The following is a 23635-nucleotide window of genomic DNA, read 5'->3' as shown; positions in this document are numbered from 1 at the left end:
AAACAAGTTGATCAAAGTGCTTTACAGAAAATGTAGCAGCGAAGAGACACAAATTACAGTACAAGAAACACAATAAACCAGAGAAAATCATCAGTAAGAAATAAAAACACAAATAAGCATAACATAGGAACGCATGCAACATACAAGTAGAACTCAAAGCTTGGGAATACAAAATGGGTTTTAAGACACAGTGTGAGGGTGCCAGTTTGAGATAGAGGGGCGTTCATTCCAGAGCTAAGGGGCAGCCACAGAGAAAGCTCGATCCCCGGTAAGTATAGGCAGTGGTGTAAAGTAACTAAGTACATTTACTCATGACTCTGAGGAATTTGTACTTTACTTACTGTACTTACTTCCAATTCCCAATACTTTTACTTCTACTTGATTTTTATTACAAACCAAACCATTAACCACTTCAACCCAAAATACATTCTGGCAATTTGAAAATAACCGATGCGATGCATTGTGAGCTTGTAGATCGGTTATTTAAAAAGGATTTGAAAACTTGAAATGGGACATTTTGACGCCAATACTTTTGCACTTTTAATCAAGTAAATTTCGATTTCCAGTCTTTTACTTGTAACAGAGTTTATCTATATTGCAGTATTGGTACTTTTACTTTAAAAAAAGAAAGAAAAAAAAAACAATATACAGTACCTCTATGTCTCTGAACTTGGTGATTTCAAAGAAGTCCAGTCGTCCCTCTGTGAGCAGGAACAGGCGTTTCTGCGTCATGGCGATCTTGCCCACGCCGTGCGAGGTCTTGACGCTGGACGACAGCTTGTAGACACACTCGCTGTTGTCCAGGTGCTCGATGACCTCGGAGGGCAGGTTGACGTCCTGCGCCTCCTCCTCCGTCTCCTTCCAGAAGGTGTAGAAGACTCTGAAGAGCTCGGGATCCACCTGCCTCTGATGGCCTGGAGGGACACACACAGAGAGAGAGACAGTTCAGATGTTGGCACAGGGGCGTCAATTGGGTATGGCAGGGGTATGCAGCTGCCATACCCTGGGTCCAGGGCGGAAAATAAAAGTTACTTTTAACTATAAATCCACAAATGTCTCTTTGTCTATCTGTGCTGGTTATTATGCCGTTCCAGGCTGCCATATCCAGCCCAAGAAACCGTAGAAACGGGGGAAAATTTGAATGTACTTCTTTAAATAAATGTATTATGCCTGTTGCTAAGGTATGGCAACATGAAGGCGCGCGTGCAAGACACCAGTCATGTTGCCATACCTTAGCTTTTTCTGAACTGACGCCACTGTTGGTGGGAAAAGTACTCAAATGTTTTTACTTAAGTAAAAGTATCAACACTGCTATGTAGAAATACTCTGTAAGGGCCACACCAAAGTAAGGTTGCCAGCTATTAAGCGGATTCTTCCAATTCATTTCAATAAAAAATGTTTTTTTTTAGAAATCTGCCATTTGCAGATTTCACCAAAAGGCCTGACATTTTTTGTTTAAATAATCACAGACTAATGGCATAAATCAGCAGTTATCTTCCCCTTCCCCTCTTCTTCTGAGCAAAGCTAAGCTGCCACCATGTCCATGTGCATGTGTGCAATATTGCTGCTACATATGGGTGTTAGCTAATGGTAGGACAGATAATACTGTATGTGTCTGACATATTGGATTGAGCGAGGAGAAGATATGAAGATACCTAAATACAGGCCTCGTCGTAAGTGGATTTAGAAAGAGGATTGTTGTAGAAATGATCTGTAAAGGGAGTTATTATTATGAGGTTGTGTTAGGTTGGCAGTGGCCCAGGAGGTAGAGTGTCCGTTTGGGAACTGAAGGTTCCCGGATTGATCCCTGGCTCATCCTGGCTTAGCATTGACGACATGTCCTTGAGCAAATGACTGGACCCAAGCTGCTCCCTGGGTGCCGTTCAATAGTTTCCCACTGCTCCTGATAAATTAGTTAGGACGGGTTAAATGCAGAGGGCAAATTCCAGGTACTGTATGTGCAAATGGACTTGGCCAATATCCCAACAACTAAACTGGAGGAGAGAGAAGTTTTAAATCTTATTTGTGTCTACCGCAAAACAGATACTGCCCCACCAAGTGATGCCAGTTTTAAAGGGATATTTCTTTGTATTGTATGTTTGTATTTTTTAAATGTAAAAATAAATGAAAAGAATTATTGAAAGAACACAGCCTCCTCACGTATCCTGAGGGCAGTATTAGTCACCAGAAACAAGGACGGGTATTTTCAATGAATCTGGCATGGTTCAAATGGAGTTAGAAGTTACAATGGGTTTGTATAGGAAGGGGGCATGTTTGATAAAAATGAATATCGAATATCTAAATACTGAATCAAGCAACGTAAGAATGGTCCCGGGAGCTCCCAAAAGCCTAGTAGATGAGTAGATGATAAAATGATTTTTTGAAAGGGAAATATAAGTAACTCTGGTTGTCTGATCCAGAGCTATAGTTAGAAACAGTTGTAGTCATGTACAGTAATAGCTCCCTCCATAACATTAATCACCATCAAATCACGTGTTTCTGAGTAAAAGACATGAGCTCTGGTGGAATTAATATCCCAGCCACCAAGTAGGAAAATGTAAATCAGCATGTACTGTATGTGTGGGTTTTAATCTGAATGCACTCTGGCCTGATTAGATTATGACGTTCCACACTGTGGCTCTGATGTGGTCTTACCCTCACTGGAAGCCGAGGAGGAGTCAAAGGAAAAGGATGATTTGGAGGAGGGACTTCTGGAAGCCACGTCTGAAGACGAGTCTCTCTTTGATTCTATTAAAGTCAATTACAGCACCATCAGATGACACATTGTACAGCATGACTTTGTGTATTCTTGCCAGCTTTTATGTTGTGTCTGCAGCAGTGGGTGTGCTCACATATCTCTGTATGTGCCCTTGGTTGTGCGTGCATTTAGCTCTGGTTCTCCTTAACGCTATGGTAACAATGAGCCCTTGCCCTTACAGCCGTGGTAGCCCAGGCTGCTCAGTAAAAAAAAACAAAAAAAAACACTTTTGACAGTCACCAAAACAAAGACAGTTATAAGATGTTGAAAGCCTTCTTTCCTTAGTGGGAACACTCTGAGCCCCACACCTCATGTCTAAAAAAAAAAAAACGTTTTGGCCAGAAAAGAAAATATTTCACCTGAAGAAAATACATGTTTTAGTTACTCCACTGCGCTTTCTACAGATCTTGTCCAGAATATTTACCAGATTTAGCCTTCTGGTGAAAATTTTTGGTTTCTGGGCAAAAAAAAAAGGGAGGGAGGTCGGGGGCTCAGAGTGTTCCCACTAAGGAAAGTAGTCTTTCAACACCACAAAGCCGTCTTTGTTTTGGTGAGTAGTGAAACTTTATTATTATTATTTTTTTACTACAGACGAGAGGGTGCGCAGCCTTTCCTGCGGGCACAAGGGATCATCGGTAGCGCTAAGGAGTAAAGGAGAACTCCTTGTAATGCTATGGACCAGAGCTACGTGCATTTCACAATCTTGTGTAGTTTGTATCCTTATGTGTGCTCGTGTACCTCTCTTTATCTAATAGCACAAGCCATATAGTACTTTCCACTGATGTAATCATACAACAGCAACAGATCATCTGATAGACTCTTTAAGTTCGCTATGGTAGTGTGACAGCCACTAGCCTCTGAACTGATTGAAGATGTTTTCATGCATTGCTGGTGGGGAGCATTAATATTACATAGACAGCAAAACAGCATTCATCATCGGTGCAAACTCTTTCACACAGAATGCACATTTAACAATCCATCTAAAAACAAGACATTGCCTAATAATGTTCCTGTCCAATCTTTATAATCAATACAAAGTTACTGTGTGTGTGTGTGTGTGTGTGTGTGTGTGTGTGTGTGTGTGTGTGTGTGTGTGTGTGTGTGTGTGTGTGTGTGTGTGTGTGTGTGTGTGTGTGTGTGGTTTTTCAAGAAGATTCACAAACCACAACATGTTGTTCAGTGGCGAAGCGGGACTATACAATCTGGCTGCTCTTATGAATGGTCCCAGTGTGTAGTGAAGTTTTACGCCTCATTTGGCCAATTGGAAATGGCAATCTTTGACTTCAAAAATAAAGTGTGGCACCTAAGGGTCCTCCAAGCCATCTAACAGTGTCTATCTCTCCCCACAAAAGTAGATCAATCACAACTCAGCTCAGGCTGCCATGTGTACACAGCGAAACACACAGCTCAGTGCTGCAATGCCAATCACAGCTCAGAACCACTGGTGATGGAAATGATCACTCTTTGTAATTTTGGATAAAGGCGCTATATAAATGCACAATGTATGTGTGTGTTCAAGCACAGTATGTAAGTACAGTGTACCGTACCGTATGTAAGTACACACACACACACACACACACACACACACACACACACACACACACACACACACACACACACACACACACACACACACACACACACACACACACCTTCCTCTCCTCTCTTACCAACAGTTAGGGCATCAAACAGGCGGTGTATTGTCGCTACATCCTTAACAATCCCAGACTCCTGGATACAGCGCACAAACTCTTCCAGGTGCAGATGTGTTTTTGGAAGCACAAACTTCTTAACGTGGTAGTCGGGCTCATCCAACACCTTCTCATTATCCTTCTTCACCTAAAGACAAGAAGAGTATCACTGAAACATTATCGTCTAACTACTGTAACATTACATCATCATCAACAACAACAACAGGAAAACCACTGTCGCTGCCAACACCACCAGATACATCTGAAGACCAGATCATCATCATCTGTGATGATCTTTTCCCCCCGGGACACAAACTAGTGTCACTTGGCGCCGTGTTGTGATCTTGTAGATTGGCTATTTTCACTACTTCACCATTTGGGAATTTTGAGTGCAATAATGCAGTGGTTCTCAACCTGTGGGTCCCCAAATGATGTTGGGGGGTCCCCAGATGATTAACTTAATGTGCAACATTGTTTTCTCACTCAGCAGTAAACAAACCAATATAAAGTTTGAGTCCGAAAAGCCTGAAAAGGTTGAGAACCACTGCAATAATGGACCGACCTTGAGGATGAGTCTCTTCAGCTCAGGCCGTCTGTCTGCCTGCTGCCTCTCCTCTTTCTGCAGAGAGTCCACCAGCCAGGTGACCAGCTGGGTGGGGAAGATGGCCGTGTCCGTCTTGTAGAGGTTCTGGAAGTCGCTCAGGGCCTCCAGGCGCCGTGAGCACAATGTGTTGATGAAACCACGCAAGTAGTAGTATCTACGCAGAGAGGGGGATCAGTGGTGGGATCAGAAGATGAACAGAAATGAAGTATAATGCATTATTTTTATGGTACTATGTTTCCCATTACGGTACTCTATTAATTGATTATGGCTAATGCAATAAAAAATGGAGGGTTAAGATTTGTCTCCTGGAATGTTAAAGGGATAAATGCCCCAGTTAAGAGGGGCAGAGTCTTTTCTCACTTAAAACATTTAAAAACCGAAATTGCCTTTTTACAAGAGACCCACCTTATTAATAAGGACCACCACAGGTTAAAAGCGCCATGGGTTGGCCAATCCTTTCACTCTAACTTTAGTAGTAGAGCAAGGGGAACAGCAATTTTAATACATAAAAAAGTAAAATTTCACCCCACTAAAGTTATAGCGGACCCTAATGGTCGTTTTGTAATGGTTTCAGGCACGCTTAACGATGTGGCCGTGGTCCTTGTCAACTTGTATGCTCCTAATTGGGACGATGAAGCATTTATTAGAAGAGTAATATCACTCCTCCCAGATTTAAATTCTCACCGCCTAATTTTGGGCTCAGATCTTAATTGCGCAATATCCCCACTGATGGATAAATCACATCCAAAACGGGAGACACCTTCTAAAATGGCTAAAGCAATTTCATCATTTATGAGTCAAATAGGATGCTCTGACCCATGGCGCTATTGTCACCCAAATGAAAAACAGTTCAGTTTTTATTCAAATGTTCATAAATCATTTTCAAGAATTGACTATTTCTACATTGATAATTATTTCCTTTCTGCAATAGAGAAGGTAGAATATTCAGCTATAGTTATATCTGATCACGCTCCATTAATACTTGATCTTTCACTAAGTCTCCCTCAGAGATCTCGGCCCCTTTGGAGGTTGAATGGGGCACTTTTAAATGATGAGGAGTTCTGTGACACTATTTCTAAAGTAATAGACGACTTTCTTATTATTAATAATACTGAAGATACATCCCCGTCTCTTCTCTGGGAGACACTAAAGGTGGTTGTTCGAGGGGAGATCATATCCTACTCCATAAGGCAAAATAAAATGAAAAGAGCAAAACAGGAACAACTTTTGGAAAATATACAGAAACTTGACAGCAGAATGTCAGTGTCCATGTCCATATCTCCCGAAGTAGTTAAAGACAGGCAAAACCTTCAAATGAATCATAATTTACTTTCAACTACAGAGACTGAAAAATTATTGTTAAGACAGCGTGGGAATTTTTATGAGCACGGTGAGAAGGCCGGACGTATTTTGGCACATCAAATTAAGAGCCAATCATCCTCTCAGGAGATAAAACAAATAAGGACTCCACAGGGTGAATTAGCTGTATCCTCGACAATCATTAATGACACTTTCAAAACATATTACTCCAAGCTTTACACCTCTCAATCCCCAACGGATGACTCTGACATGATAAGATTTCTGGACAGCTTGGCTTTTCCTTCTGTAACGGCCACTCAAGCAGAGGAGTTGGACCAACCATTAAATATAAGGGAAATAGTAGATTCAATTAAATTAACTCAAAGTGGGAAAGCCCCTGGTCCAGATGGGTATCCAATTGATTTTTATAAGAAATGTATTGATAAATTAGCTCCTCTTTTATTAAAAATGTTTAATGACTCTCTGGACCGGGGCATATTACCCCAGACCCTTACGGAGGCCTCTATAATATTGCTGCCTAAACAAGGTAGGACCACACTGAGTGTGGCTCATACCGCCCTATCTCTCTGCTGAATGCAGACTATAAAATCTTAGCTAAAACCTTAGCATTACGCTTTGAACCTAATATGCCAAATATCATATCATCAGATCAAAATGGGTTCATGAAGAACCGTTACTCCTTTTCCAATATTCGTCGCCTACTTAACATCATTCTCTCTCCGGCATCCACTGTGACACCAGAAGTGGTTGTCTCTTTGGATGCCGAGAAAGCCTTCGATAGGCTCGAATGGGGGTACCTATTTGAGACCCTGAAAAGGTATCGTATAGGCTCTAAATGTATATCTTGGATACAGCTTTTATACTCTTCTCCTAGGGCATCAATAAACACTAATGATACGAGGTCCCAGTATTTTACACTCGGCAGAGGGACACGCCAAGGTTGCAACTTGTCACCCATGCTCTTCGCCGCCGCGGTGGAAACGCTATCTATGGCACTTAAATCTGCCCGTTTCACGCGAGGGATACTTAGAGGAGGCACAGTACATACCCTGTCCTTATATGCAGATGATCTATTACTATTCATATCTGATCCGTTAGCGGTTATACCCCAGACGGTGGAACTGCTGAACAGATTTGGTCCTTTTTCAGGTTACAAACTGAATCTCTCAAAGAGTGAATGTTTTCCGATAAATAATTTGGCCCTCCAAATCCCAGTAACCTCTCTCCCTTTTAAAATTTCTAAAAACTACTTTAAATATTTAGGTGTGAATATTTGTGGTAAACCATCTGACCTCTATAAAAATAATTTCCCACCGTTAATTGACAAGCTTAAGGTGGACTTGGAACGTTGGAATAGCTTACATATAACCCTTGCAGGGAGAGTAAATTGCATAAAAATGAATGTGCTACCACGTTTTTTGTATCTTTTTCAAAGCCTACCAATTTTTTTACCCAAATCTTTTTTTGTAATGGTAGATAAATTAATCTCTGCATTCCTATGGAAAGGAAAACCCCCTAGAATAAAGAAAGAGTTCCTACAGAGACACAGCTCGGAAGGTGGTTTGGCACTCCCTAACCTCAGAAATTATTATTGGGCAGCTAATATGCACAAAATGTTACTCTGGATACAGGAACCTACATTGGATTGGTGTGTACTTGAAGCCAACTCATGTCCATCCACATCACTTTTAGCATTACTCACTTCCAAATTGCCAATTCATCCTAAACAATTCTCAGCCAACCCAATTGTTGTCTCGACGTTGAGAATCTGGTCTCAATTTAGAGCTACCCTGGATCTCACAGGATTATCCAATCATAGCCCTATTCAGAACAACCACCTTTTTCTCCCTCCCAACAATGATGCAGCCTACAGTGGGTTACAACATTTAGCGTCGCCAAGTCTAAAATGACACCAGTAGACACCTCTAGACACCTAGAGGTACCTCTGTCAAACACGCCTCCAAATTCTTAACCGCGCCCCCTAGAAATGTGATATTTTATTTCAACGTGTAGTGTGGCTGTTCAGCCACGGGGTGGCGATTCTTCAATATGAGTCGACTATTCCAGTCTATTACTTGTTGGTTACTTGTTATCTCTACCTGCATTGTGAGCTTGTAAATAGTTTCTTTTCTTTTCTATGAGTTATTTTTGCACTCAAATTGTAATTATTTGTTTAACCCATTTAGGCCTAGGATTAGTGACTGCTTTAACTATTGAAAAATAGCAAATATACAAGCTCACATGTAGATCTGCTATTTTTTTTTTTTTGCAAGTCTTTGAATATATCTACTTAAAAGCGAACATTTGTAACTCAAATATTTGCTTCTGGGGGGTCCCTGGAACAACATATTTTGAGATGGGGGGTCCGTGGCCAAATACCTGTAATTTTGGGGGTCCTTCACATGAAAAGGTTTGAGAACAGCATGATTTCGATTTTAGAGGAAGGATTTAGAAATCGGGTCAAAGATCGGGTCAAAGATATTCAAAGACTTGCACTCATTTTCACAATTTTTCAAAAATAGCAGATCTACAAGCTCGCAGCGCGGCACTCTGTGCCGCGTTGTGAGCTTGTATATCTGCTATTTTTCTAAAGTTAAAGCATGAAATAATGGTTAAAGTGGTTCAAAGCTAACGCGACTTGGGCGCGTTCCAGGTATTTGAGAGTTAAATGTTAATAAAATTGCCTTGCTTAAATGGAGATTGTTTGTATATATTGTTGAAATCAGAGCCAAATGAATCCACAACCCTCAAAATCAACTGAACTTAAAATAAAGGGATGAGCCCTGGCCCCCGTATAATGTAAGTATTATATTATAAGTATTTCCATTTCCACAGGCCACAAATATAAAATACATTATAAACTGTTCCTGTAGTATCAATTTTGAGAGAGAAAGAGAAAGAAAATGTTGTGTATTTTATTCTTATGTTATCTTGTCCGCTTAGTTTGACAGGGCTGAATAGATTAATGTAGGCCTATGTTTTATGATAATATTCTAAATCTACAAAGTAACTAGTAACTTAAGTTGTACAAATAGTGGAGTAAAAGCATAAAAAAATATATTTACCCTCCCCTAAAAACATGACATTTACTACAGTAAAATTATGCCTAAATTAAAACCTAAACTTATAGTTATTCCTAACCTTATCCTCAGTAAAAGTAGCGTTTGACCGCAAAAAAGGATTATAGGATCATGTTATAGGCTACCGCTATCCACTGGGTGATTTTACATCAGTATTGTTGTCTTGAGGTTATCTTGTCTGTGGTGGCAGAAAGTAGTGGCTAAGCGGGACGCGAACCCGGGGCGCATGGATTGAAAAGACAAAACATTATCCACTAGGCCACAGAGTCCACAGTATATCACCATAGGTCATGATAATCCAATGATACTTTTTGCGGTCAAAACGCTACTTTTACTGAGGCTAAATTAGTTCAAAGTAAACATCTCTTAAAATCAGTGGTGGAAAAAGTAATCAAATGTATTACTTAAATAAAAGTATCAATACCACAATGAAACAGAAACACTCTGTTACAAGTAGAATTCTGGAATTAAAAATGTACTTGAGTAAAAGTACAAGTAAACATGTGTCTCTTAAAGTCTCAAGTTTGAGAGAGAGAGAGAGAGAGAGAGAGAGAGAGAGAGAGAGAGAGAGAGAGAGAGAGAGAGAGAATTGTTTGTATTTTACTTAAGTTATCATGTGTCTATGTCCGCTTAGTTTGACAGAAAAGGAGAGAAGAGAGTTGGGGGGAGGGGATTGCAGTGGACACCTTTGTATTTCAGATAGTGAGCCAGTGAAGTGAAATAGCCTGTTTTTTCTCCTTTTTTTGGACAGCTGCTCCCCTTGTTAACTTGTATTAGTGCAGGGGTCTTCAACAGGGGGTCCCGGGGTCCTCAGAGTTACTCTAAGGGGTCCTCTAAATCTTTGTGTGATAGAAAACTTTATATTAACCACTTGAATCCTAGCATCCATATTCTGAGAACTTTGGTCAAAAATAGCAGATCTACAAGCTCACAACACCTCACACTGCAAAGTGTTGTGAGCTTGCAGATTGGCTATTTTCGGCAAATACTTTAGGTGTGGAGGGGAAAAAAGAGCATACTAAGCAGTAAGCACAGAGGTTGAGGTACAAAAGGTTGTGGGGGCCCCTGCTTCATCTCTCTCTCAACTAAGGGGTCCTTGATCTGAAAACGTTGAAGACCCCTGTATTAGTGTATTTTTCTTATTGAACTTTTTTTCCCCACATGATTCCACAGTAGCTTAAGGTGTCTCCCGAGACTACCCTTCCCCCTCTTCACACCTCATAGCTGGGTCTCTCTTTGCATTGAATCATTTGCTTCAGAACACAGCACGCTGTCTATCTGTGTCAAACAACACTGTTAAATCGCTATTTCACTTTAAAAGGCTCATGTCTCACCACAGATATCATGTTTGCTTTTAGTCTCTGAGCACATACACTTTTCTTTATAAACTTTAAGAGAACTTTCAGGTCAACCGTAGCCTATACTCCTATTTTGGTTCAGTTTTGTGAGCTTGTAGATCAGCTGTTTTCACCAGTTTGTTTCCTGGGAAAATGTCTAATTTCCAGAGACTCTGTGGGTTCATTTAGGGGGGTGGTCATTTGTACACAGTCAGAGTTAAGGGGAGAGAGACCTTGACATTTGGAAGTTTGAGAAGCACTACTGTAGAACATAATTAATAAAAAATGCAGTGCAAATAAGACTTAGTATACATTTTTTGTATAGTCTCCTCTTATCACTTGATTAAAGAAAACATTATTTGATAACGTTTCATTGTGCTCCTAAAATTATTTATATTCTACCAGATGTTTCATGTGCCACTTGTGAAAATACAAAGCGGCTTGTAGTCACACCAGTAAATGCAAATACTTGGTAAAACCGGTTTCACTTATGCGCGGGGGAGGGATTGTCAGAATTGAATCAGCCTTTATCCCACCTTTATCCCATGATTTTATAACCCATTTTTCACCCAGTGTCAAGTCAATTTTTAATTAACTTGTTCATAAAGATTTATTAGTTGTCCCAGACACCTGGACAAGCCTAAAGTCTATAAATATAGTTTGTGCCTCAGGAACATTTAAAATGTACTTGTGGCTTTTGCTTTCACTTTTTCAAACAATGAAACTATATGAAATCTATGATAAGAGTGTGGAGGGCTCCCTCCCTGCTTCATCTCTCTCTCTCAGCTAAGGGGTCCTCGGCCTGACAACGTTGAAGACCCCTGGGAGGAGGCAGAGGAGGAAGAAATGTTCCCTGTGTTACCGGTGCAGTGTGAGACAGGAGCTGCTCATGGACTGACCTATAGTTACTAATCCTGCAACGATAAATGACACACACACACAGAGAGAAACGTGCATGCGTGCACTGCACTCAGCTGCAGAGAGAGAGAGAGAGAGAGAGAGAGAGAGAGAGAGAGAGAGAGAGAGAGAGAGAGAGAGCGAGAGGCGGAGAAGTCTCATCAAATGACAGAACGTTGTGACACAAACAATTACAAAATAATTGGTTCACACACTGTCCCAAAACAACACAAACGTGACATAATAATAAGCTAAATATAAGGAAACGAAAAAGACACAACTTTTGTTCACATGTTCAATTGAATTTGTTCTTTATTTGGAAACAAGGCAGTAGGCAACATTTTTCCAATAGCCTCATAAAGTTGTTCATAAAGATGTATTAGTTGTCCCAGACACCTGGACAAACATTTGATTGTGGTTTAATAATAATAATGTAATGGCATCATGGTCATAAATGTAGGCCTAATGCCTGTCTCCATTCCTCCTCTTCTGGTAAATTTCAACGTCTCAGAAGAACATGTGACAGCGAGGAGGTTTTTGAGAACCAAGCCTCTGACATGACCAATCGCTTTTGCGAAAGGGTCCCTTTCTAATTACAGAGTGAAAGGTCAAGTTAAAATGTCAAACTATTATTTACCACACTGTACATGCTTTTAAGCTACTTGAAGTACAAAAAAAAGTAAAAGTACTCAAGTACATTTACTCAGTTACAATATAGAAATACTCTGTTACAAATATAAGTCCTGAATTAAAAATGCTGGCATGCTTACTTGAGTAAAAGTCCAAAAGTATTGGTATAAAATAAAAAGCCTACAAAAAGGAAAAGCTAGGCTTTAGAGGCTACATCAATTATATTTAATTCAAAGGAGCTTTACTGGCATGATAAAATACAATAACAACAGTTCAGTTGAGATTTTTTTTTAATTATTTTGGAGGTGGGGGTAGAATACTGTAGGCTACAGTAGAGCTACATCACACACAGAGTAGACAGCCTTTGCATACAGCCAGGATGTGGAGGCGGGCTTTGACGCTGGGTGACGCCCTGCTCACATTGAAAGGGACAAAGCCGACGTGTGATATCGGCTGAGTGCCAGGAATGCAGTTTGGCCAGTGCCATCATAACCAACAAGGAAACAAAGACAGACAAGCGAACAGCAGAGCTTTTCCATAATGAAACATGCTCTCTTTGATTATAATTATCCGTTTTAGTCCCATAGCCAGTTTTCAATTATAAACTTCTATAATCATGTTTCATGAAACATTATAGAGTAAGTAAGTAAATTCCATTCAGGGCCGCCAGTGAGATGTAACAGAATTACCCTAGCTGTCAAACATTTTGCTAGGGATGTTGAATTTCAATCTTTGTTAGATATGTTACAAGACACTATGGGCTGTCACAATTATTACATAATCGTCTAATCGTGATTATTTGACATTATCGCAATTATTTTGTCATAATCGTCATAATCGTGAATGTTGAAAAATGTCAGAAATAGTGGAAATAGCAGATCTACAAGCTCACAACGCGTCGCATCGCGACGCGTTGTGAGCTTGTAGATCGGTTATTTCCACTATCAATGTTATTTTTAAGTAGTAAGTTGTCAAATATGTCAGTAATGTATTTGTATATTTAGGTTATGTGTCATATACCATATGCAACTTCAAAGCCTAAAATCCAAACAGAAATGTAATTGTCAACGACAAATACACAATTAAATCGTTAGTCGCCAATTATTTGAGTGACAATTAATCGTCTTGTAAAATGTCATATCGTGACAGCCCTACAAGACACCTTTACGAACACATTGGTGAAGACATTGTATGGTAAGGAATTTATTCCCAGGGTTTTATTAAAATTCCCTGAATATTAGCAAAACAATCGAAAGCTTTGTTTTATTATTATATTTGATATTATCTTGATAAGTTCCTCCCACGCTGAGAAAGGCTTACACCGAAAAGCTATGCAAAAAGTAATGGCACACAATTCAATTTCAATTCAAAGGTGATTTATTGGCTTATTGACATGAGAAAACATCTTTTTACATTGCCAAGCAAGAGTTAAAATATAATAAAATCTTAGTTTCTTCATGAAATTATTGGTAATGATTTGAATTTGTGTAGAACAAAAATTACCCAGTGTTTATTTTTAAATGGACCCTTACAAATACAAATGAGATATTTAATTAACATTTAATGAAAAAGTCCTATGCCAAAATGTATTTTTACACCATTTAAAGTATAATTACTCTCTAGTATCTACAGTAGTCTCTTCTGTGGTTCATTTCAATCCCCAGCAAAATAGTTAAACTAATTGCTCTGCTATGCCATCTAGTGTCACTTGACTGTATTGCAGAAGATAAGCTGAAAGGACGGCCTCCTATTTTTAGACACACCCATCTCCAGAGAGACCGGTGGGTATCCAGAGGTACCTACAGATACCTGTGGCGACCCTATTTCCTGTAAGGGACTGTATGCCTTGTGGCAGAGAGCAGGGTTAGTTAAGTTAAGGGATTTGTACAGAGATAACATATTTTGTAGCTTCAGCGAATTGTGTGAAAAGTTTAACCTTCCAAGATCTCATTTATTCCGGTACTTCCAGGTTCGTGATTTTGTTCAAACATATAATACTTCCTTCCCAAATGCGATCCCTAACTCGCTAATTGACACAATATTGGACATTGCTAAAATTGGAAAAGGGCTAATCTCAAAGATTTATAGTTCTATTTCTATACATACAGAAATATCTTTGGATAAAATCAAAAAAGACTGGGAAAACGAACTGGGAGGGGTTATAGATGATAATGTTTGGAAGGATACTCTAATGAGAGTGAATGATAGCACTTCTTGCTCTAGGCTGAACTTAATACAATTTAAAGTCGTGCATCGCATTTACTTTACTAATTTTAAATTATCTAAAATATATCCTAGTGTCACAGACTCTTGTAATAGATGTCATATGTCCCCAGCGAACATGACACACATGTTCTGGTCATGTCCTCGCTTACGTGGCTACTGGTCTAATATTTTTAAACACCTAACAGAAGCTTGGAATGTAGAGCTGTCACCGGGTGCAGAGTTGGCGCTGTTTGGAGTTGTAGTTGATCACCAAATTAGAGGAAGTGGAATAAAGCAATGTCTTGCATTTGCCTCTCTATTAGCAAGAAGGAGGATTCTATTGGAGTGGAAATCATCTCTGGCCCCTAAAGCATCGATATGGCTTAAAGATCTCATGATGTATCTAAACTTGGAGAAAATCAAATTCAATTTAAGGGGATCACCGAAGAAATTTGATCTGGTGTGGGGTCCTATGATTGAATATATAACTAAATTAAAGACATTACAGCTGCCAGCTCTGACACAGGGACAAGCTCCAAGCTAAGGTCATAGCACACTTTAACTTTAATTATTATTATTTTTATTATCTGGTTTTGTTTGTTTCCATACACCATATCTGCGCCACAGGGGATGTGCCAGGAGGGATAACAAGGGTAAATGAGAGGGAATGAAATGAAAAAAATAATAATCTTTGCAATGTAAGCTGTAGATGTTTGTATTGTTTGTAATATGTTGTATGTTGTATGTTGAAAGTGCACAGGGGAGAAAAAAAAAAAAAAAAAAAAACTTCTTGACACCCTATAAACTACAATTGCTGTATGTATTCATGTCAAAAAGCAATAAAGAAATTATATAAAAAAAAGAAATGAAGTATAATGAAATATAATTCGTTTTTAGATGCTTCTAATGCAGGGGTTCTCAAACTTTTTTAGGCTGTGACTCCCAAAATTAACATATTTGACAAGCACTTGGAATTGTAGGTAAACAAAAATCGCTTCCAGAGATAAATATTGTGAAAATAGCAGATCTACATGCTCACAACGCCTCGCACTGGTATTAAAATGGTCTTGAAAGTCCTTAAATTGTCCCTTTATAAATATGCAGATACCCTGTATACACTTATGTAGGTTTTTTTACCGTTGAGTTAGACACACAAAATAATTTGGGGTCCCCACTTGGTGTCTCACCCCAAGTTTGAGAACCACTGTTCTAATGTCATACTCCACAATCTCCATATGAACATACAGTACATAATATTACTGTACATAATATAACATAGTAATAACATGGAACATTTTTCAATTAAAGAACGACAAGGATTTCTGAAAGGACAACAGGAGGAAACACTTGAGCAGCATAACGTAGTGTACATGTACCTGGCGAGCAGGGCATAGTTGTCAGGCGGGACACAGAAGATGGCTTTGCCCAGCTGTAGGATCACCTCACTGTAGTAACTCTGGACAGAACTCAGGGACAGGGAGGCCGGGAAATCTGGGAGTTTGAACACCTTTATGGGCTTAGGAGTAGTTCTCAACACTACAGAGAGAGAGAGAGAGAGATAGAGAGAGAGAGAGAGAGAGAGAGAGAGACAGAGACAGAGACAGAGACAGAGACAGAGACAGAGACAGACAGACAGGGGGGGACAAAGGGACCAATGCAGAAAGAGGAGGCAAAAAAATAGAATTTATGGTTTTGATAATAATGTGTAACATAATGTATGTATCAGCTATGTTTTAAACTATTTGTGCATGCGTGCGTGCGTGCGTGCGTGCGTGCGTGCGTGCGTGCGTGTGTGTGTGTGTGTGTGTGTGTGTACTGTGTACAGATCAACATAATATGTATCTACGGTATGTAACAGTTATGTATTATGGTCTTACTGGGGTCAGGTATAAAGGTATTCTTGGCGAGTGATATCTGTCTGTTAAACTGTATTGGCCGGTCAGCTGCCAGGTTAGGGAGACTCATCCCCAGTCTCCTGTTCAGCCCTATCTCCGTCAAAGAGCTCTTCCTCCTGGCCTGGATCTCCTGCATGGTGGGCCTGCGAGGGTTCTCAACCATAGCTTTCATCCTGGAAGACACAGAGAACACACAATGTGTTTTCGGTTAGGGTTATCATGCAGTGCATGCAGCATCTCAAAGGGAGCTGAGTGCCACCAAAACACACAGAACAGGTTGTTCATGGATGGCATTTTAATAGCGCTTTTCTATGCAAGTTGCGAACTCAAAGCGCTTTACAACAATGGTCCATTCATTCATACACGTCCTCACTTCCGACATTCACACACCAATGGTGCCAAGCTAACATCGACCGACTCATTGGAGTCAATGTGGGGTTCAGTGTCTTGCCCAAGGACACTTCGACATGTGGACAGGAGGAGCCGGGATTCAAACCGCTGACCCACAGATCATTGGACGACCTACCTCCGAAGCTATAGGTTTTACTTTACAACTTACTTCTGGGTCTCTGATCTAGTATGGAGCTCCATGCGAGCGAAGGCGTCCATCTTCCTGTTGAGGCGATCCTTCAGGAAGGAATGGAAGATGTGGGTTTCCAAAACCTACAACACACCATAAAAACGTTTAAACAGCAAGGACATAAAGTAAAACACTAAAAAGGATAACACGAAAAAAGTCCTGGGGACATCGTGGTCCTATCATCAATCAATATGAAACCAATTGGTAGTCGTTACAGAAGTGCAGAACATTTTTAGCTCGAGACCCAAAAGAGAAATGTTACAGTATGTCTCCCTGGGACCCAAACTAGTGAAAATATCAGATCTGCAAACTCACACAATGCGCAAGCTTGTAGATTGGCAAATTTTATTTAATTTTTCCATGGAATTCCTTTGGTTTTTCTTTTGAAAAATGTTAGATTTTCATTTTCTTCCTGACGATCTTTGCTTCCCCCCCATTTCTTTTGAAAAGCTTTTGAAATGATTACAAATATTGAAAATATATTTATATATATTTACTGGCGAGTGGTGACCCATGCAAAATGTGTCGGGATCCATTTGGGAAACAGTGGGTCAGTGTTTACCGTCTTATAGAAAAGCTGTTCTGTGGGCTCCCTGGTCTTAAGGAACTCCACACTGTTGAACACTCTGTGTTCATAGTTCAGATGACTGCTCACATCCCTGTTGCACACACACACACACACACACACACACACACACACACACACACACACACACACACACACACACACACACACACACACACACACACACACACACACACACCACACCACACGACACCACACATTGAAACAGAACACCACACCAAAGAGTTTTTTATATGTCAACTCTCACATTTATTTACATGTTTACTCTCCACTACTAAACTGTATTGTCATGGAACTGTACCTTTTCCTATGCAAACTTCTAATAGTCTTAAATCAATCAACCAATCAGTCAATCAGTCAATCAATCAATCAATCAATCAATCAATCAATCTACACCTCTTCAACTTTATGTGTGTGTGTGTGTGTGTGCTATTCCATATAAATTAATAAATATAAATATAATACAGCATAGAATAATATACAATATACCATGCATTTCCGATCAGCAGCAAATAACCGCCTCTATGTTTTTTTTTATTTTTATTCTGTCATCCAAATAAATCAAATCAACAATATGTAATACTGTACAAAAATCACACAAATTTGAAACTGAAACACACCTGAAAATGTTAACAATGAGCTCTAGCGTGACTCTCTGGATGTCGTGGTTGAGGTTGCGTTGCCAGGTCCTTCTGTGTGCCCGCTGCTCGCTGATATCACTGCAGCTGGCCAGGTGGCACTGGTTCAGGTCAAAGTGTATCTGCAGGGACATACACCTGGAGAAAACATGACATAGTGAGTCCATTCTTCGTCCACCTCAAGTATCATTTGACTATTAGGATTTTATTCTGCCATAACCTTGTATCTTCATCTTTAATTAGTACATTAGTGCACTACTTGTATGAAAATAGGCGATCTACAAGTTCAATGTGTCATGACTATGAGCTTGTTGAATGTTTTGGACATACAAGGATTCAGCTGACAGTAACGATATGTTAATTGACTCAGACACATGTGTACCTCTGTGTGAAACACTCTGCAGCAGCCAGTGGAATCTCTGGCAGGTCGACGGTGTCAGAACAGGAAGTGGAGATGCTTCCAGTGTCAATCTTGATCAGGATCAGATCATCTGTTTCCTGGACAACCAATAATATATTGACCACTTTGGCACTTTCAACCTGGCGTCCCTATTTTGGGCAGGTCATTATACTGTGTCATTATACGTTATGTCAGGTTGTCAGTGCACACGTTATGAGCTTGTAAATTGGCTATTTTTGTGTGACAGTGACAGGGTCATACAACACAGTATAAAATAGGGCTTAAGTGGTTCAGTGGTAAAAGGGCTTTGTGGTCCGATCTGATTGTTGTGTCACATTTTGTCAAAGACTTTGCGAACTAAACTTCTTTTGAATTCTCTGAAAATGTGTGTTCAGAAGCTGTAATGTCTATTCCCCACCAAAGAAATTTAACAAGTAAAACGCCCTAATAGCGATTAGCGACCGTCAGGTCGACAGAGCTTCTAAATACGGCACAGTCATATGCCAAGTTTCGTTCACATCCATAGGAGATTTGGCTGTTGATATGGACACACATGCTGGAACGATCATAACATCCGACGTTACTGCTACTGTACGTGTGCGCAGGTGATATTAACTCCTCCACTGCTTATGACTAGTTTGACGAGTTATAGTTATGTGTCCACTCTGCTTATGACGAGTTTGACGAGTTTGAAAAAAAAAAAAAAAAGTTTTTTTTTTTTTTTTTTTTGAAAAAATATTTTTGGACCCCATTAAATCTAGTGAACATGATTTCAATCGCGATTGTGCATGTTCCACCCCCATACAACCCCATCTTTCATACAGGGCAGCCATCTTTGCTTACATAACATGTAAAACATAATGGCTATTATCTCAAGAATGCCTGAACGGATTTCCAATCGAATTTTTTTGTTTGAAAGCTGTGAAGAAACTGCACAAACATGGTGCATGATCTGTGCATGGGCGTGCGTGATCTGTGCACTATAAATTACATGGAAGTCTATGGAGACTTCTGGCGGGGAGATCCCAAAGAAGGCATATTCAAAATGGCAGTAGATGAGTTAAATGAGTGAGTACTCACAGCAGCAACCTCTTCAAAATGGCTTATGTGACAGCCCATGAGGAATGCAGTTGGAGCCATAAGGAAGTCCAGCATGCCGCTGGCCAGGACAGGAACATAGGGCTGCTGCCATGACAGAGGCTAGGAGAGAGAGAGAGAGAGAGAGAGAGAGAGAGAGAGAGAGAGAGAGAGAGAGAGAGAGAGAGAGAGAAAGAGAGAGAGAGAAAGAAATGGAAAAACAGATTTACTTGCATCTGTAATTATCACATCACCTGCCTTTATTTATTTTTCCCTGGTTGATTGAGAAATGCTGTATTAAAGGACAGAGAGGCTGATAATATAAAGGTTTTTAACCCTAGTGCTGATACAGCAGTAGCTGACACATTGCCCTGCTTATTGTAAATCGCTCTGGATTAAGAGTGTCTGCTAAATGTCTAAACTGTAAACCAAAATGCTGCTACATGCCACCGTCCGTTGACCTGTCATCAAGAGTAATCTCTCTGCGTAAGGAACTTGGCGTTCCTTACGCAGAGCATCTGATGGATTGCATCCATCAGATGCTATTTTCTCTATAAATAAGGTTATGGGTATGTGATAAACAAACTATCAACCGGTCGCGCATTTGGCGTTGCCCAACGTTATACAGGTCTGCGAGGAATGGCTGAGTCATAATCATGGACGGATTAACCCCTGCGAGGGCCCCTGGCCAATAATTTTTTAGGGCCCCCCACCCTCCATCATAACCCCCCCTCCCTCCCGATGCACACTACCCAGCTCGTATTTTAAGCCATGATTATCATCTGTGGGACAAGAAAGCACCTGTAGACAACAGAGGAGGGGCCCACACATTAGATTTGTAATTAATGTATACATTTAATTTTTGTAAATTGTCAATGACAATGCGGCCCAGTTCCCCCAAGGGCCCCTGAGAGCCAAGGGCCCCTGGCAACGGCCCCACTGGCCCAATGGTTAATACAGCCCTGGTCATAATGTAATAGCCCATACTGTATCTATCTATCTATCTGATAGATTTTTATACTTTCTGCTCCAGTCAAAAACGATTTACGGATATTTAAAAAAATACAAAAATTTTGACTACTTTCACTACAGTATATAATTAGTTCAATTACTAGTGTTAACGTACAGGTCCATTTGGTGTCATTTGTACAATCTCTGAGTTAGGCCGTTCTATAGGTACTATAGTAGAGACACTGATTTGACATTGTGAACTGACCTTTAGAAAGTGCCGCAAGCCTTCTGCTACCAAGGTGAGTCTGGCCCAGTCAGCAGAAAATAACACCACCCTTTGTTCCTGAAGCAGACAGGATAGAACCTACAGACATGGGGATGGAAGAAACACATCCTGTGGTTTATCAATGCTTATTACACCGCTTGGTTGAATGCTTGATTCTGATTGGGCAATCGCTGAATTCAGCTGTGTGTTATTTCTGGATAATGACCGCTCAGCTCAATAACAGAACGCTCTCTAATCAAAGGCTCAGAGCACCTGCTTGAAATGTATGCTGCATCCAACATGACAGCTATGTAAACGGACACACTATGCCATTTAGAACTAAACGCTGCTCTCAAGAATGTTTCTGAAAACATTTGAAGCGAGAAATTGACGATGCCGTGACTGAAAATTGATTCTATTTGATCAACACTTCTTTGCTTGCCCAAGCGACGATGTTCCGCTAGGTGGGCAGCCAGCGCAACCGTAAGCAAGGAAATACTCGTTTTGTTGTTACTTTTGAGACAATTTATTATTAATTTTACTAAGTAGCCGTGTAATAAGCGGGATATTTGCCGGGTCACTAGTCATTATTGAGAAATACGGTACCTTCACTACGAGTCGATGCCTTATCACCCTGTCTGGATTTATTTCTCAATAATGACCAGCGACCCGGCAATTATCCATTGCAAATCCAACAGTCCTTTATGAAAGCATGTCAGTGTGTTTACCTGTAGTAGCTGCTGTGGTCTGAAGCAGAGCAGAGGTATATGAAGATCCAGATCTATAGCTGTTTGGTCTTTGTCTTCGCTAGACGGCAACACGATGGTCAGAGGTTTTAGAGCAAACGTCTAGAAAATGATCAACAGTCTCATTTTAATGCTTCATTTTTTTTATTATGGGGTCTCTTATTTCTGTCTTGAGCCAATGTCACACTGAAGCACACGGAGCTGCAATGTAATCACACATGAACCTGGAAACATTCGTACCTAAACTGTACTGAATTAACCATAGAAACATCAATTTGTCAGGAAAATTGGTCTTTCAAATTGATTTGTCGTACTTGGTGGTTGTGGTAAGTAATAGTATAGCAAGACACGCACGCACGCACGCACGCACGCACGCACGCACGCACGCACGCACGCACGCACGCACGCACGCACGCACGCACACACACACACACACACACACACACACACACACACACACACACACACACACACACACACACACACACACACACACACACACACACACACACACACACACACCATATGCACACCATATGCAGTTGTCCAGGTGGAGGAATGGGCACTAGCGACAGCTTGGTAGCAAACTCCTTGGCCCTCTCCTCCAGGTCTGCCAAGCGACACGTCTTCACCTGGACCAACACACTGAAGACAGATAAAGAGAGAGGAAGAGGCAGTCTGTATACTGTATGTACAGTAGCTATATGGATAACTGTGGCCTCATTAGCTTTGCAATAAAAAAGTGACAGCCATAAATTATTTTTAGATGAAGGGTTATTATCGCACAACAAGAATGGACAAGTGTACAGATGAAGAATTCAAGACGAACCAGGAAACACAATTCCGTTTGGCTATAAATTATTTTAAACAAGAAACATAATTTGTGTCTTAATACGCTTTCTGTGCCACGGCCACTTGAGGGCGCCAAAGTGCCAGAGTCACTCCCATAGACCAGCGCTGTAACATACGGGGACCCACGTAGCAGTGACGTGCGTTTTCACGTTTGTGCGTGTCATGAAAATGACCCGGATGAAGATAGCTATAAGATAGCCATAGGCTATCACTCACAGCCCGATTTTCGGCGATTTAGCCGTAAATAAACCTTTTCCGCTTCCATAAGAACACAGTTCAGAGAAAACGAGCGTCAAAGATGTGAGAATGCATTGGATTCGGCGGCGCGATTTGGCGGCGAGACGCTCTCGCGGGCCGATGTAAACAGATCGCGGCCGGCGGCCTGGATGAAAATTAGGCTCAGGCTTCGGTGAGGCCTCCGATTATTTAATTCATTTTATATAAAAAGCCGAACTAGTTCGGGATCGGCACCCCGTGAAACGTCGCGCCGCCGACAGCATAGATTCAGTAAAAATTGGGGGTCTGTAAACTTGGCATCTGGCCATTTTCAATGGAATAAATTGTCGGAGCACGTAGCTCGGCTCCTTGGAAAGCGTAGGACGAGCCAGGACCACCAACGTCTTTACAAGCAGCTCAGGGTAAGTAAAATAGCAAAAGAAAATATTGTCTCCTGCCGAAAAAAAGCTGAACTTGTTCGGGATCGGCACTCAAAAGGTTTGTAAATGAATCAAAGTTAATGGGCTGATTATTCTCACCATGACAGCACTGTTGTTAGGGTTAGGGCTATCACGATTAAGACATTTTACATGACGATTAATTGTCACTAAAATAATTGCGATTGACCATTTTATTGTGTTTTTGTCATTGACAATTACATTTCTATTTGCGCTGTCACGATTAAGACATTTTACATGGCGATTAATTGTCACTCAAATAATTGCGATTAACGATTTTATTGTGTTTTTGTCGTTGGCAATTACATTTCTATTTCCGCTTAAAACCCAAAAAGCCAGAAGGATCGTGAGGTCGCGCTTTCACAGTCTGTACCCATACTGAAAGTCTAGATCAAGCGGGTGTTGCCCTTCTGCTCCACGTTTGTTTTGATTATTGCGATTATGTCAAA

At 40.5% G+C, this 23635-nt stretch overlaps 1 protein-coding gene across 3 annotated transcripts in view; it reads right to left on the bottom strand.

The window, feature by feature from the left end:
• Positions 1–23635, bottom strand: part of LOC308301197 (DENN domain-containing protein 3-like) — a 57943-nt gene that overhangs the window by 18544 nt on the left and 15764 nt on the right. For 2 of the 3 annotated variants that reach the window (XM_080745092.1, XM_080745093.1), the window contains exons 7-20: positions 22194–22305; positions 21643–21762; positions 20915–21013; positions 19702–19821; positions 18604–18719; positions 18204–18359; positions 17560–17656; positions 16977–17080; positions 16400–16590; positions 15899–16058; positions 5012–5207; positions 4429–4597; positions 2656–2748; positions 655–914 (exon numbers count right to left, since the gene is read on the bottom strand). In XM_080745092.1, the coding sequence (XP_080601218.1) occupies positions 655–914; positions 2656–2748; positions 4429–4597; positions 5012–5207; positions 15899–16058; positions 16400–16590; positions 16977–17080; positions 17560–17656; positions 18204–18359; positions 18604–18719; positions 19702–19821; positions 20915–21013; positions 21643–21762; positions 22194–22305 (1993 nt within the window). Of the gene's footprint in view, positions 1–654; positions 915–2655; positions 2749–4428; positions 4598–5011; positions 5208–15898; positions 16059–16399; positions 16591–16976; positions 17081–17559; positions 17657–18203; positions 18360–18603; positions 18720–19701; positions 19822–20914; positions 21014–21642; positions 21763–22182; positions 22306–23635 lie in introns of all 3 variants that reach the window. The other variant, XM_080745094.1, reaches the window with a different exon arrangement.

Source organism: Nannobrachium achirus (assembly GCF_963921795.1).
Source record: "Nannobrachium achirus genome assembly, chromosome: 2".
NCBI lineage: Eukaryota > Metazoa > Chordata > Actinopteri > Myctophiformes > Myctophidae > Nannobrachium > Nannobrachium achirus.
The sequence above is the reverse complement of the archived record's forward strand: the minus strand, read 5'-3'. Positions and strand labels throughout refer to the sequence as shown.